Here is a 15,153-nt window from a genome sequence, read left to right on the forward strand (position 1 = left end):
TTGGTAAAAAAAATAAAAAAAACAAAAAAAAAAAAAACTAAAGAAACAACTAAAACTGTATTTCTAAAAAAAATTAAAAAATTATATTTTTTGATATTTTCATACAGTAAAAATGAAAAAAAAATTACATAATATTTCTAATAAAAAGATCAAAAAACATTGGTATTTTTGTTATTTTTCTCCATAACAAAAAAGAGAAAATACTATCTTATAATTTTATCCTGATTTTAGTTTTTTTTTTTTTTTTTTACATAATATAGCAAACTGGTCTCTAATATTTATGTTGTAAAAACACTTTGATTCTTTTTTATTGGTTGATTATCTTCAATAATAGTCTTGAAGTTTCTAATATACTTTCTTATATATTCCACATGTTAATTATATATGCTGACATAAAATACTTAATCTATTGTATTTTCTTTTTTGATTGTCAAACATGAGGCTATATTAATCAAAAAATAAGAATCATGAGTGCAAATTAAAATTTAATAGCTAATGATACCTCCAATAGAGAGCTAGCATTACACGTGTATGCATTTGAGGTGGATTGCATGAAGACAAAAATGCAATCATGAGTAACCCTATTGCTTTGAAATTTTCTTCAGGTTTTCTTTTATAAAACAAAAATCATTGTAATATGTTTTATTTAAGGTGAGCACATGGCTAAGGGATGGACCGAAGACTGAGTTATGTAAGAGAAGTCACTTGAGGACGCTACCAAACTAATGATTGGATATGGTAACAAGCTGCTCTCTTCTGTTCTAAATTTTTATAGTATATTTATTCAAGTAATCTGCATACTTCACCAAACTGTGATCCTTTTAAATTTGTCATCTACATACATACATTATTTGCTTTGTTTATTTATTTGAAAAAGGGATTGTAATAAGAAAACTATACAACTATGCATAGATATTAAGGAATATATGCCCACGAAATATTGCAACCTTATTATGTGGCTGTTGGCTAAGACAATTCAGACATGTTGCCCTCAAATATTTCAAAAGCAAACTTATGAAATCAGCTAGTGTTAGACCCTTCTTTGCATTTCTTGGAAAATGAATGGGTCAAGCTTAGTTCAAGAGTGAAAGTTTGATAAAACAAAAAAAAATTACAAAAATTTGAGCCAATTACATTTTACTTTTTAAGGGTTTAGCTAATAGTTGCAGGAATTAATAACTAATAATAAAGAGTGCATGCATAGTAATAGGAGATGAACTAATGGTTGAGACTGACTCTATGGTTGAGAATGGAGTGGATGAGTCTGTTCCGTTACCGAATTCCCCTTTCCAGACAAAGTTCTCGGCCGGGGATCGAGTCATGAAGAATATTTTCCTTCCTACAGGACCTTGGTTTCAGATTTCGATTAATGAGGGGGAGACTGAGATCAGCTTTGAGTCCAGTGATCCCCCTGTGGCAACCTCTAAGAATTTATAGGAGAGTCTTTGTCACCCAAGACACTTTTCTATCATTGTTAAACTCCTTGGAGAGCCAATTGGATATACCATGCTCTGTAATAGTATTAAGTCTTCGTGAATACCAAATGGTTATTATAAGGTTTTTGACCTTGGGAATAATCTTTTTAGTCCAATTAGCCCTTGAGGATGACATGATGCAAGCATTAATGGATGGATCCTGGATGGTTATGGGCCATTATCTAACAGTTTAGAAATGGTCTCAAGATTTTTGTGGGTCGACAGCTAATCTCTCGTTAGTGGTTGTTGGATTCAATTTCCTAGTATGTCGGTCTAATACTATTAGGAGGATGTTCTATTGGCTATAAGCAGTGTGGTAGGAAAGACTGTCAAGGTGGATTTTGTCACGATACAATCCATGGATTCGAGACCGGTGTTTGGGAGTAGTAGGCTTAAGGCTACTGAAATCCGTAACAAGTCTGACTAGCTAATGATCTAAATAATCGCATACATGAATGTATATTATTTAAATAATTCATCACACAATTAGAATAATCCTTGAGCTAAATTACCGAAAAATTTTCTATAATCTTTAACAGACCAAGGTAATATGTATAGTACAAAGTCTATTACTAGGGAGAGTCCAGAATTCCAAATAATTGAAATACAAAAGTTAGGATTTGATTATAATAAGTCCAAAGGGGAAAGTCGGATTACAAAAAGAAATCGGTGGAAAACCTAAAAACCAAATTATACCGAGACGAAACTCGAAATTTTACGCGTTCGAAAAACAACAGTTTGGCAAAATAATATTATTCACGATAAACACAAAAATATTTTTCTCACATTTAATTTAATTAATCCAGCCTCAATTTACAGAAAAAAATAATAATTCCTTCTCTAATTAGTCGATAGTACTTCTAGGATCAGGTTACTAATTAATTAAATAATTTACTTAATTATTATTAACTAACAATTGATATACTAAATATTTTCTAATAATCTTAAATAATTTTTCGGGTCTAAATAAAATTATACCGAGTCGAAATTCGAGATTCTACGCATCCTAAAAACACTAGGATCCAAAAGTCGTACTGCCAACGGTGTCAGATTTCGAATTCGGAGACGCCAACTTGAAGCTTAAGTTGCAAGGAGTTCAAAACACTAAAAGCACACCTAGCCCTTGGCGGAAACCGCTAGATCATGGTGAGAAAGGAGCTGCTCCAATGAGACTCTCCCAAGGCTACCAGCGGAGGAAAAACGGCGGGGAGGAGCTAGCTTTGGGTCATCGACGGTGGAGAGCACGATTTCAGCATTGGATGGGCGAAAGGCCGATGGCAGGTGGCTGTTCTTGAGGTGGCAGTGAAGGAGGAGCTGTCCTTCCTCTAACTCGTCGACAGTAGCAAGAAAGAAGAAGAATGAGGCAAGGCTGACGAGGAAGGGGGAAGAAGAAGGAGTTTACGGCGGCTGGAAGGAAGGGACAGACAACGAAAAAGAAGGGAGTGGGGGAAGAGGAAGAGAGGTGGCGTCGAGAAAAGAGAAAAAGAAGGAGATGAGTTTTTTTTTTTGTAATAATTTTTTTTGTTAAAAGAAAAATATGAAAAAATAAAAATAAGTCCCTCCCCTCCCCCCCAAATAAGTTGCTACAATGACACCCATGACCAAAGTGTATATATATATATATATATATATATATATATATATATATATATATATATATATATATATATATATATCTTGGCTCGATACCAAGATAGAAAAACAAATCAACAAGTTCAAGATAGAAAAACAGATCAACAAGTTTCTGGTGTGCAGGATCCTCAGACGAGGCAAGCACAGAGCTTACGCTTGTTAAATCTAAAAGATTGTAGATAAGAAGATAAAAAAAATTTATTGATAGATACAAACTTTGAACAAATATACAAACTTTGAAAAAGCTTTAAAATGAAAGCTTTAAACTAAAGAAATATAACTTACAAGAAGAGAAATTGAACATAAGAGGAAAGTGTTTCTTCTCACTATCACTCTCACACTATACTCTCTCTTTTTTCACTATATTTCTCTTTGTGTGACTTGAAGAATACAAGAGGTTCTTCGTATTCAGTCTGATATCTTCTAAGGGAAACTCCTCTATTTATAGAGGTCTTGAAGCTTTGGATGCTCTTCTTGAAGCTTTGGATGCTCTACTTAGTGGAATAAATGGGGCTCCACTTCTTCTTGTAGTCTTGTGATAATGGAGTAAGATGCTTCACTCCTTTTGTGGAAGATGTCGACCATGCTTTGAAAATAATCTTTTACTTTTTTAAAGAGTCTTTTGTCTTCTTTCTTTTTTCTTTTTAAATGACTCTTTTTCTCTTTTTTATTATTATTATTATTGGGCTTTTGGCCCATTACATTAATATCTCGAGCTGCCATTTCTGGTTTTCAACCCAAGGGCTTTACAGAGGTATCATTTGATGGGCTTGAATATCCCAAAACAGTCATCTTCGTTTGAGTCACCATCTAGGTCTATTGTTGCCGAGCTGGTGCTAGAAGAGGAAGATGAAGCTTTTGATTTTCCTTTGGAAGAGGCGGTTTCCGACAATTGTTTGATCAACTGTAAGAAATCTTCTTCTGTCTGAGCCGCCGCTAGCTTTGAAATTATGAAGGACTTCTGTGCCAAGAAAGTGGTTTGTTCTTTCGGAGGTGGCAAGAAGCTATTTTTTGAAAGGAAATTTTGTACCAACTTTAGTGATAATTTTTCTTGGTGGTTAAATTTATCCCACCATTTGACTTTAACCTTCGGGTAAGAATGATTTCTCCATCTACTGCTTGATTGAAATGGAAATATCATACACATACCCAGGGAAGAAAGAAGTTTGAACAAAATAGAAGTAACGGGAGAAAACGTCTTTCTATTTTGTTTGGTTTGTAGTGGGTTTTGAAAAGGTTAAACAGAGGTAGAACTTCTGGAATTATGGTCTCAGGAACATTGCCATAAAAATTCCACCATTGTTTAAACCAATAGGGGATCTTTGAAATTTGGATTGAGCTTGTATCGAAGTAGAAAAGCCAAGAATGGCTTTGTCCTTCGTTTTGAAGAAGAAAGGTATCAAACCAAGCTTGTTTGTAATCTGAATAGTTGAAAGAAGTGTTTAGGCTTGATGGGTAGGTTCTTTGGAGGGAAGTTGGGAAAGATCTTGAAGAGTGTAAATCCATTCCCCAATTTGTAAGGTGGAGGATTCTTTGTATGGTGCATGTGGAATATGCGGGGTCTTTATGGTCTTTGTGTTTTTTGAAGTGTTTGAACTTTGCAAAACCAGTTACCTCAAGGATAGACTGGTAGTAGGATTGAGGCTTTGAAATATTCCAGGGCTTGAAATACCATCCTGGAGGGAAAATCTTTGAAATCAGTTTTGAGGGGCTTTCTGTACAGAATCCTTCCTCAATAGTCAAAATGTTTTGAAAATTTTGCTTTTCTATATATTCGTTGGATTTAAAAAAATTTGTTCGTGACAAAACTATTTCTTGAGAGTTGGGCTTTAAAATACTTTTAGAGCTCTGAGATAGGTTTTGAGGGAAAATTTCTATCTCAGGTTTTGAAAAAGGGATAGAAAGTATACCTTTACCCTTGTTGGAAGAGGAGGATGACTTTGGAGAGGCTTCGGGTTGATGTTGTATCAATTGCTTTGAATATTCTTCGACCCTTTTCAGGAATTCAGGATCTTACTGTGCAAGCCACTCCTGAATTTGCAATTATTGTTGGGCCGAATCGGCCTTGCTTTGGTCAATTTCTTCCTGGATGATTTCGGTCTAGGTTCTGATGGGCTTTGAAGAAGAAGGCAAAATTTCCTTCTTTGGACTTTGGACAGGCTTTGAACTTGCTGTCGACTTTTCTTCTTTTGCTTTTGATTTTCTTGGCATTTTCACTCCTGTTTTTAAAGAAATTCTCTGGTTAGAAAGTCTAGAATTGAATTCGAATCTCCTCTTATGTATTCGATTTCAAAATCAAAAACAGAAAGAATGGCTTGCCATCTGGCAAAAATTTATTTTGAAGCAATGTTTTGAACATCCTTTTGTAAAACTTCTTTAGCAGATTTACAATCAATTCTTAAAAGAAATTTTTGGTTTAAGAGATCGCTTTGAAATTTTGAAATGCACAAAACTATCGACAGAATTTCTTTTTTGATAGTTGAATAGTTTTTTTGTGTATCATTCCAGTGTGCAGAAGTAAACTGGACAATACATTATTTGTTGTTTTGGACTTGCTTAAGAATCTCACCATATCCTAGATTTGATGCATCAGTTTCAACAATTTTGAATACAGATGGATCAGCTAGGTGTAAACATGGTATTTCAGAAACTTACTTTTTTATGCTTTGGACAATCTTTGTATGCTCATTGGTCCATGCAGGGAGGTTTTTCTTTAACCTATCATGCAGGGGCTTTGCTAGACAGTTCAAATTTGGATAAAAATCCATTACATAATTTAAACTACCAAGGAATCTTTGTAATTGTGTCTTTTCCAAAATTTTGTCTGGAAACTTTGAAGTAAACGCTAGAGACCTTTCAATTGGGGTGATAGTTCCCCAGGAGATATAGTGACCAAGAAATCTGATTTTTGTTTGGAATAAAGATATCTTGGATTTTGAAACTACTAAACCATTTTTCTTAATAACATAGAAAAATGTCTCCAAGTGTTTGAAATGTTGCTCTAGAGAATTTGAAAATATCAACACATCATCAATGTAGACAATGCAAAACTTTGAATAAGGATTGAAAATGTCATTCATGATTTTTTGAAATTCAGAAGGAGCATTTTATAATCCGAAGGGCATTACATTCCATTCGTACTGGCCAAATGGAACTGTAAAAGCAGTTTTGTACTTGTCTTTTGGATGAATCTGGATTTGCCAAAATCCTGATTTCATATCAAACTTTGAAAAAATAAAAGCAGAATGAAGTTTTTGAAGATCTTTTTTGTTTGGAATTGGGTACCTAATCCACTTTAGGGCTTTATTCAAAGGTTTGTAATTAATCACCAACCTAGGTGTTCCTCTTTCTATCTCACTATTTTTGTTGACATAGAAAACTGCACATGACCAGGGGGATCTAGATTTGGTAATCAAACCTTTCTGCTTTAAATCTTTTATTTCTATTCTACAATGGCTTTCTAGGGTTTCATTCATTTGGATGGGTCTAGCTTTGATAGGGATTTGTTTATCAGAAAAATCTTTTTCATATGGTAAATCTACCATATGTTGTTTTCGTCTCCAAAAAGCATTAGGAAGATCAGAACAAACTTCATTTTCAATCTTCTTTTGCAAATCAGAGATTTTTCTTTGGACAAAATCATTTTGCATTTGATTTTGGATCCTTTTCAAACCCATATCTTGTTTCAAGTGGAAAAGCTGGGTTTGTTTTTCTTTGATCAAAGCATTTATCTCAAAATTGTATATTAAGTGGGCTTTAATAAGATTAAGATTTCTCTTTTTGGGTTTTTCTATAGAAGGAAAAATAATCTTTGAATCTTTAGCTTTAAAAATAATACCAGCAATAGTTACTTTGAAAGGAGTAATTAAATTGATAAAAGGAGTTCCCAAAATAACTGTTTGCTGAAGATCTTTTGTAAGAATAAAAATATTTTTTAAAGCAATATTCTTATTTAGAATTGCAGCTTCAGTTTTTCCCGCAATCCTAATCTTTGAACTATTGGCTGAAGTAAGCCTTTCTTTAGTTTCTTGATGATACTTTTTAGGAACCAGCTCATAATTGATACAATTAAGATTTGCTCTTGTATCAAATAAAGCGATAGTTTCTATTTGGAAATCACTAGAGAAAACGAGTTTTATTTGAATCAAATATTTTCTTGATGTAATTTCTTTTAAAACGTTAATGAAGTTTTCTGTAACACTTTTAGAAACCTCAAGATTTTGAAAATCATTTTCTTCTTCAGAATCAGAATCACTATTCTGTTTGAGAATCAGGCTTTGGAGTAAAACATAATCATTTTGTTGTTTTTCTTTCAAATCTTTGAGCTCTATTTTGATGGCTTTGATCTCTTTCTGAAGTTCTTGGATGATAGGAAGAAGGTTTTTTAGCTTTTTCCTTTTATCCAAGATCATAGTAAGATCATAAGTGTTCCTACTAGAAGAGGGGACAAGGGTTTCAGTTTTTAGGATTTCTTTCAAAACTTAGTTTTGGATTCGGGGGTCATTAATATGTGGCTTGAAGAGCTTCTTGTTGCCTAGTGAGTATATTAATATTCTTTGAAATACCTTCAGAATCTGATTCAGAATAATCGGATGAGTTTTTGATTTCATCAATTTAAAACTCTTCCTCACTATTCGAAAACTCTGATTCAGAGGAATCAACAAGAAGAGCTGAGATTTTGCTTAAAACTTCATCTTCTATTTAGAGAACATGGAGTTTTTTGGAAAATTTATAATACTTTGAAGTATGGCCCTTCTTGCCACATTTATAGTAAGTAATTTTGCTAAAATCTTTTTTGAAACTTTATTTTGGAAATTTTGAAGAGGATGGCTTTTTGTAGAAATTCTCTTTGTTTTTTGGAGTTCTTCTATTTTTGAAAAAACATTTTTTCTTAAAAGATTTGGAAAAATCTTCTTTGCATTTTCCTTTGCAGGTAGAGGAAGGCTCTATGGGATTATACTCAAACTGGTTACAAAAACTACCTAGTTCTTGCTTAGTCTTTCTTCATTTCCCATTTGAGTTGCCTTTGAAGTTTAAGGTTATGGCATATCTTCAATCCTTCTTTCTAGGTAAGGCTCACTAATTCACCATAAGTGTAGAAATCATAAGGAATCTGGCCATTATGAGCTTCTCTTATGGTATTCCTAACTCTTTCACCTAGTATCTTAGGTAAACCAGCTAAGAATTTCTCTTTCCAGAAAGGTTGGTTTGAATCTTCCCTAAGCATGACTCTGGTCAGGAAGGTGTCTTTGTAGGCTTGGAAATTGCTAAGCTTTTTGCAGGTTAGATTGCTAAGGAGCTCAGCATTCTTATCTTTCAGAAGAGAAGGGTCTCCTATAAAGTGGAGGAAAATCGTTAGGATTAAGGTTGACACAACATCCTCAATTGGATTTCCTAGTTCATCTAAGATGGGGGTCCCTTCTATTGTGGTTTGGATGGCACCTAGGATTTGGAGCTGTTGTGCTTGTGTGAGATGGTAATCCCACCATCCTTTAAGCTGGCCAGAAAATCCAGCTATGAGGAGTTCGACAATGGCTCTATCAGAGGTACCGCTTTGGGTTTTGTAAGTATTGGCTGCCATGGTCATCTGTTGCGTTACAAAGAAAGAAGTCTTCAAAACTTGCTTTTTATGCTTTGGACAATCTTTGTATGATCATCGGTCCATGCAGGGGGGTTTTTCTTTAACCTATCATGCAGGGGCTTTGCTAGACAGTTCAAATTTGGATAAAAATCCATTACATAATTTAAACTACCAAAGAATCTTTGTAATTGTGTCTTTTCTAAAATTTTGTCTGGAAACTTTGAAGTAAACGCTAGAGACCTTTCAATTGGGGTGATAGTTTCCCGGGAGATATAGTGACCAAGAAATCTGATTTTTGTTTGAAATAAAGATATCTTGGATTTTGAAACTACTAAACCATTTTTCTTAACAACATAGAAAAATGTCAGCCAATGCTTACAAAACCCAAAGTGGTACCTCTGATAGAGCCATTGCTGAACTTCTCATAGCTGGATTTTCTGGCCAGCTTAAAGGATGGTGGGATTATCATCTCACACAAGCACAACAGCTCCAAATCCTAGGTGCCATCCAAACCACAATAGAAGGGACCCCATCTTAGATGAACTAGGAAATCCAATTGAGGATGCTGTGTCAATCTTAATCCTAACGATTTCCCTCCACTTCATAGGAGACCCTTCTCTTCTGAAAGATAAGAATGCTGAGCTCCTTAGCAATCTAACTTGCAAAAAGCTTAGCAATTTTCAAGCCTACAAAGACACCTTCCTGACCAGAGTCATGCTTAGGGAAGATTCAAGCCTACCTTTCTGGAAAGAGAAATTCTTAGCTGGTTTACCTAAGATACTAGGTGACAGAGTTAGGAATACCATAAGAGAAGCCCATAATGGCCAGATCCCTTATGATTTCTACACTTATGGTGAATTAGTGAGCCTTACCCGTAAAGAAGGATTGAAGATATGCCATGACCTTAAACTCCAAAGGTAACTCAAATGGGAAATGAAGAAGACTAGGCAAGAACTAGGTAGTTTTGTAACCAACAGTATAATCCCATGAGCCTTCCCTACCCGCAAAGGAAAATGCAAAGAAGATTTTTCCAAATCTTTAAGAAAAATGTTTTTCAAAAATAAGGACTCCCAAAAACAAAGAGAATTTCTACAAAAAGCCATCCTCTTCAAAATTTCCAAAATAAAGTTCCAAAAAAGATTTTAGCAAAATTACTTGCTATAAATATGGCAAGAAGGGCCATACTTCAAAGTATTGCAAATTTTCCAAAGAACTCCATGAGCTCCAAATAGAAGATGAAGTTTTAAGCAAAATCTCAAATTTCTTGTTGATTCTCTATATATATATATATATATATATATATATATATATATATATGTATATATATATATATCATCAATATTTAATGTAATATTAATTTTAAATAAATAGAAAATAAGTGTTTTAAATATAATTAATGTGAATATAAATAAAATTGACTACTTTTTTAAGATCACAGATCTAATTTCAAAATTTACTAAATTACTTCTAAAAAAATTAAAGTAATTAAAATTTAAAATCCTGGGTATTACAGATTTCAATTCCTAAATGGGTAACATTGAGAAGTTTGCTAGAGTTGTTTTATAGCTAGATTTGAATAAGCCTTTTTTAACAAGTTTCACAGTTGATAGCAAGTAACAAAATGTGAAATATGAGATTTTGCCCTAACTTTGCTATGTTTGTGGTAATTGAGTTTGTTATAACCAACTTGTATCTACTTCTAATAAAGCTCATGATCAACAACATTAGTCAGATCCTAATGATAATTAAACTAATATTCCTCTTGTTTTATCTATGCAACCACCGTATATGGTTGGTGATACCTCATTAGCTTATGGGCTGTGGATTCATGCCACTAGGAAAGCAAAGAAAAGCTCTCGTAAGGAAGGCAATTCAAGATTGAGATTTGAGGCATTGGATTTACATGATGTGCGGACAACTGAGTCAAGTCTTAAGGATATTGGTGCTATCAGCAGGGGGACACCACAATTAAAAGGATTTTTACTAATCACAATCAGTCAAATAAAATCTAAAGTGAATACCTTGCTCCAAAAATGGAATTATGGCTCCTAAGGATCAAGCTTTGTCCTCAAAGGATTGCTTTTCTTTATTTAAGGTGGCCTAAGAAAAATCTTTGGACCCCGAAGTCTTTAAGCCCGGGTCCACGGTAACAACCCTTTTACCTTCAAGCCTAGCCCATTCTTTATAAGAACTAATAAAGATGTGCCTTTTTTGGACTCTAATGATAATAGTTCTTTATTTTTAATAGGTCTTTGTTAGTTTAGAATTCAAAGAAGCTCACCATTAAGGACAGAGATGGTTAAAGAAGGAAGCTTGTTAGGCGCTCTCATCTAGGTTCTGAGCATAAGGTCGTTATCAAAATGATATTGTGTCAGCTTGTGGAGATGAAGGGGATCATATGAGATCTTTATGGTTCGAGCTATTGTGTTGGGTATTCTCCCAAGCTCCTTGGATGCTTAGTTCTTATTCTTTGTCATGTTTATTTTGTATGTTCTTTGCTGGAACTACCAAGCAATTGGCTATAAGATGTCTCGTTCGATGTAAATTGATAAAGTCCCGTAATCCAATTATGTTTGTGATTTTAGAGCCTTGTACTGGCGGCCTTTGAGTGGATAAATTCATTAAGCAACTAGGCTTTCAAAATTCTTACCATGAGGATGCTTTAGGCTTCTTAAGTGGCATTTGCATTTTATAGAATTTGAATGTGATGTAGGTGAAACTTTTACTATTTTATCATCAGTTTATTCACTTTAGGTGGAGTCAGGAGAAGCACTATGGCCTATACATTATTTTTTATAAGACTCAATCCCTTAGTGTTTTCATGCTCTAGAGGATGATATAGATAAAATTAGCTCTAACATTACTAAGCCTTAAATTCTTGTAAGTGTTGTTAAATCTTATCTTGAACTAGGGAAAAAGATGAGTGGTAGCCCTTCTAGCCTGCTAAGTGTAGAGATTTTAAGAATTTTTTTATTGTCAACTTATTTGATTTGGGGTTTGTTGGTTATAAGTTCATCTAGGTCAGAGCTAAAGTTTAAGGAGCGCCTGGACCACGATATTTGCAATGTCTTTTAGAGGCTAAACTTCACTGAGGTAGTGGTTAGGCACTTATCAAGAGTTAAGTCTAACCATTACATGATTCATATCCTCTTACAGGGGGCAAAACATTTGCCTAAGGCAAGTAGATCTTTTTATTTTCAAGTTGCTTAGCTCTCTCATAGTAGTTTTAAGGACTTTGTTCACTTTAATTAGAGTACGATAATTGCTTGAGTTTGGGCCTCAAAATATTTCGCTAGAATGGTTCAAAAGTCGAATAAAGAGGTGTTTGAAATATTTTTGTTAGGAAGATGAGGCTTCTAGCTAAAATTTAGAGTATTAATTGAAATTTAGAATTTCGTATGGCTACCCATTTAATTACTCTTTGTGAGCAGCTTATTAAAGATTGTGAGGACTCCTTAGCCTAGCAGGAGGTTTTATGGTTCTAAAAGCCTAGGCAGAAAAGCACTCAGTTGGTTGATTGCAATACATCTCTCTTCCATATTTCAATAATTATTAGAAGAAAGAGAAATCGAGCAGAGGGTATTCTTTACCCTGATGGTGATTGTGTTATTGATCAAGACAATCAAAATTTGCTTGAGTCCATTTTTATCAAGATTTATATATGGAAGAGGGTCTCGATCTACTACTGCTCCAACTGTGACCCATGTGAATCTGCTACGCCTCGTTACTGAAGACGAAGTTAAAACAATTAATTTTGAGACGGGGGCCTACAGAGTTCTAGGGGTAAATAGGCTTCAGCCTATATTCTATTAGAGTTAATAACATATTGTAGGATACTCAACTTTTAGAATGATTTTTAATTTTTCCTAGATGGGGATTTTTTATGCGGATTTGAATGAAGTTTTTATTGTCCCAATCCTGAAAGTGGCACATCCTTACTCTTTCTCTCAATCGAGACCGATTAACCTCTGTAATGTCTCATACAATATCACTACTAACTATTATGGTTGATTGGATTAAGTCAATATTGTTTAGAATGGTGGCTAAACTCAGTGTAGTTTTGTTCTATGAAAAAATATTTTGGATAATGTTATTATTACTTAAGAAGTTATTAACTTTATGAGGAATAAAAAGAGCAAGAAATGTTGGATGGCTATAAAGGTTGATCTTGAGAAGGCGTATGATAGGTTAAATTTGGATTTTATTCGGTTTTTATGCTTAACTAATATTCCTACTACTTTAATTAACCTAATCATGAAGTGTGTCTTTTTTTCTACTATAAGAGATCTATGGAATGAAGAAGTCACCGATAAATTCCTTTCTCCTTGTAGCATTTGCTAAGGTGATCCTATATCGCCTTATATTCTTATGATCTATACAAGAAAGTTGTCCCATTTAATTTGTGATCTTGTTGATAGGAAAGCTTGGAAGCCTACTTGCCTTGGTAAGGAGGGTCCTCATGTATTTCACTTATTTTTCACAAATGATCTGCTTCTTTTTTCTGAGGCTAGTATGGACCAATGTCAGGTTATTGAAGATTGCCTCGATATCTTTTCTAATATGCATGATTGGAGGATTAGTAAGCCTAAGACTTGTGTACTATTTTTTAAAGGTGTTTCAACCAGCCTTAAGGATAGTATTAGCAATTCCTTAGGCTTCTCTTATTCTAATAACCTTGGTGAATACCTGAAATCTCTAGTTTTATGTGATCAGATTACCAAATTAACTTTTTGTGAGATATTAGATAAGCTTCAACATTGCCTCTTAGGTTAGAAAGCTAAGAAATTATAAAAAAAATTATCATTTGTAGGGAAAGTTACCTTAGCTCGCTAATATTGCAACCATGCTTGTTTATCATATGCTAATGGCTAAATTTTCCTCTCTCTTCTTGACATGAAATTGATAAAATTGTTCATATTTTTGTTTGAGGATCCAGTAATGAGAAATGGAACAAAAATATATTAGTATTTATTAAAAATATGCAACTATTTTTATAAGTATTTTTTTATTATATAATAGAAACTCATGTATTATTATATACTTTATAAATATTTAGACTTTAAATAAACTAATAAAATATTATAATAGTAATGAATATATAAATTAATATATTAAAAGTATCATATCCTTTTACTTTTTGACTTTTTATTTTTAATTTTTATAAAAATATATTATATATATAGAGAGAGAGTGCACATAATTCATTAATGTTTTATAAAATTAAGAATATATATAAAATTATATGATAGGTTTATATGATTAGATTAGATTAATTACTAATATATTTTTTAGGATTAGAAAAAAATTAATCACTAATTAATTTATTATATATATACACGAAGTTATAGGCAACCAACCCCAAAGTTCTCCAAATCCAAATAGGACATAACTTCTGAATCATGGAAGCCCTTTACTAGGAAAACACAAATTCCTAAACGAAAATATATATAAAAAAGAAAAAGAAAACTCTCGCTAGTTCCTATATATATATTTACTCCCTCTTGTCATAATAATAATATATATATACACAGAATGACTTGCACCGATCTGCATCCCTATTTGTAATCAATACGTAGTACCCTCTCAAACGTAGATAACATGAACGCCGACGCCGATGACAACCCTAGCATGTGGGCGGTGCATGCGAGTAAAAGAAGAGGAGGAGGTGGTAACGGACGGAGAAAGATAGAGATAAAGAAGATACAAGACAACAAAACAGGTCTAATCGTCACGTTCTCAAAGCGGCGCACTGGTTTGTTTAAGAAAGCTATGGAGTTCTGCAACCTAGATGGTGGTGGTGCTGAAGTTGTTCTCATCACTTTCTCTCCTTCAGGTAGACCTTTTTCTTTCGGGAAACCTTCTCCCGACTCTGTTGTCCTTCGTTACCTGACCACCCCTCAAAGAGCCAAGGACACTACACCGCCGAAGCCACAGAAGGAAGAGGAGGGAGAAGGGTTCTTGTGGGAGAAGGGTATAAAGAATTTGGACGCGGAGGAGGTTGAAGAGTATAAAGATGCATTAGCAGAGTTGAAAAAGAAATTGGTTTTCAGAATTGCAGAGATTAGAGTGCGAAGTGCCAATACTCGAAATTTCTTTTAGAATGCCAAATGGATGATTTCTTCTGATTCTTTTATTTTGCTTTTTTTAATTTGTTACTAACATTTTTATAATTAAATTATTATTATTTTCACTACTAAATTATATTTTCATAAATTAAATTATTAAATAAAATATGTATAGTTCTAATTAGGTCTGATCTATAATTTTGTAGTATTTTTATTTTAGCATGATAGTGGATGATCTTATAATATTATAATAAATCTATATTTTTTATTTACATATAATTATAAGTGACTTGCAATAAAATATTATTTTTTTGAGATCAAATTAATATTAACCCATTAAACATAATAAATAAATAAATAAATCACATCATAATGAACTAAGGTACCCTAAAATTTATCT

The 15,153-nt window shown here is 33.4% G+C and overlaps 1 protein-coding gene across 1 annotated transcript; it reads left to right on the forward strand.

Annotated features, from left to right (window-relative positions):
* Positions 1–14,029: 14,029 nt before the first annotated feature.
* LOC8263889 (agamous-like MADS-box protein AGL62) lies at positions 14,030–14,901 on the forward strand. Its single transcript, XM_002530746.2, has one exon. The coding sequence runs from the start codon at positions 14,287–14,289 to the stop codon at positions 14,785–14,787; it is 501 nt and encodes a 166-aa protein (XP_002530792.2). The 5' UTR covers positions 14,030–14,286; the 3' UTR covers positions 14,788–14,901.
* The last annotated feature ends 252 nt before the right edge of the window (positions 14,902–15,153 follow it).

The sequence above is a fragment of the Ricinus communis genome, chromosome 3 (genome assembly GCF_019578655.1).
Source record: "Ricinus communis isolate WT05 ecotype wild-type chromosome 3, ASM1957865v1, whole genome shotgun sequence".
NCBI lineage: Eukaryota > Viridiplantae > Streptophyta > Magnoliopsida > Malpighiales > Euphorbiaceae > Ricinus > Ricinus communis.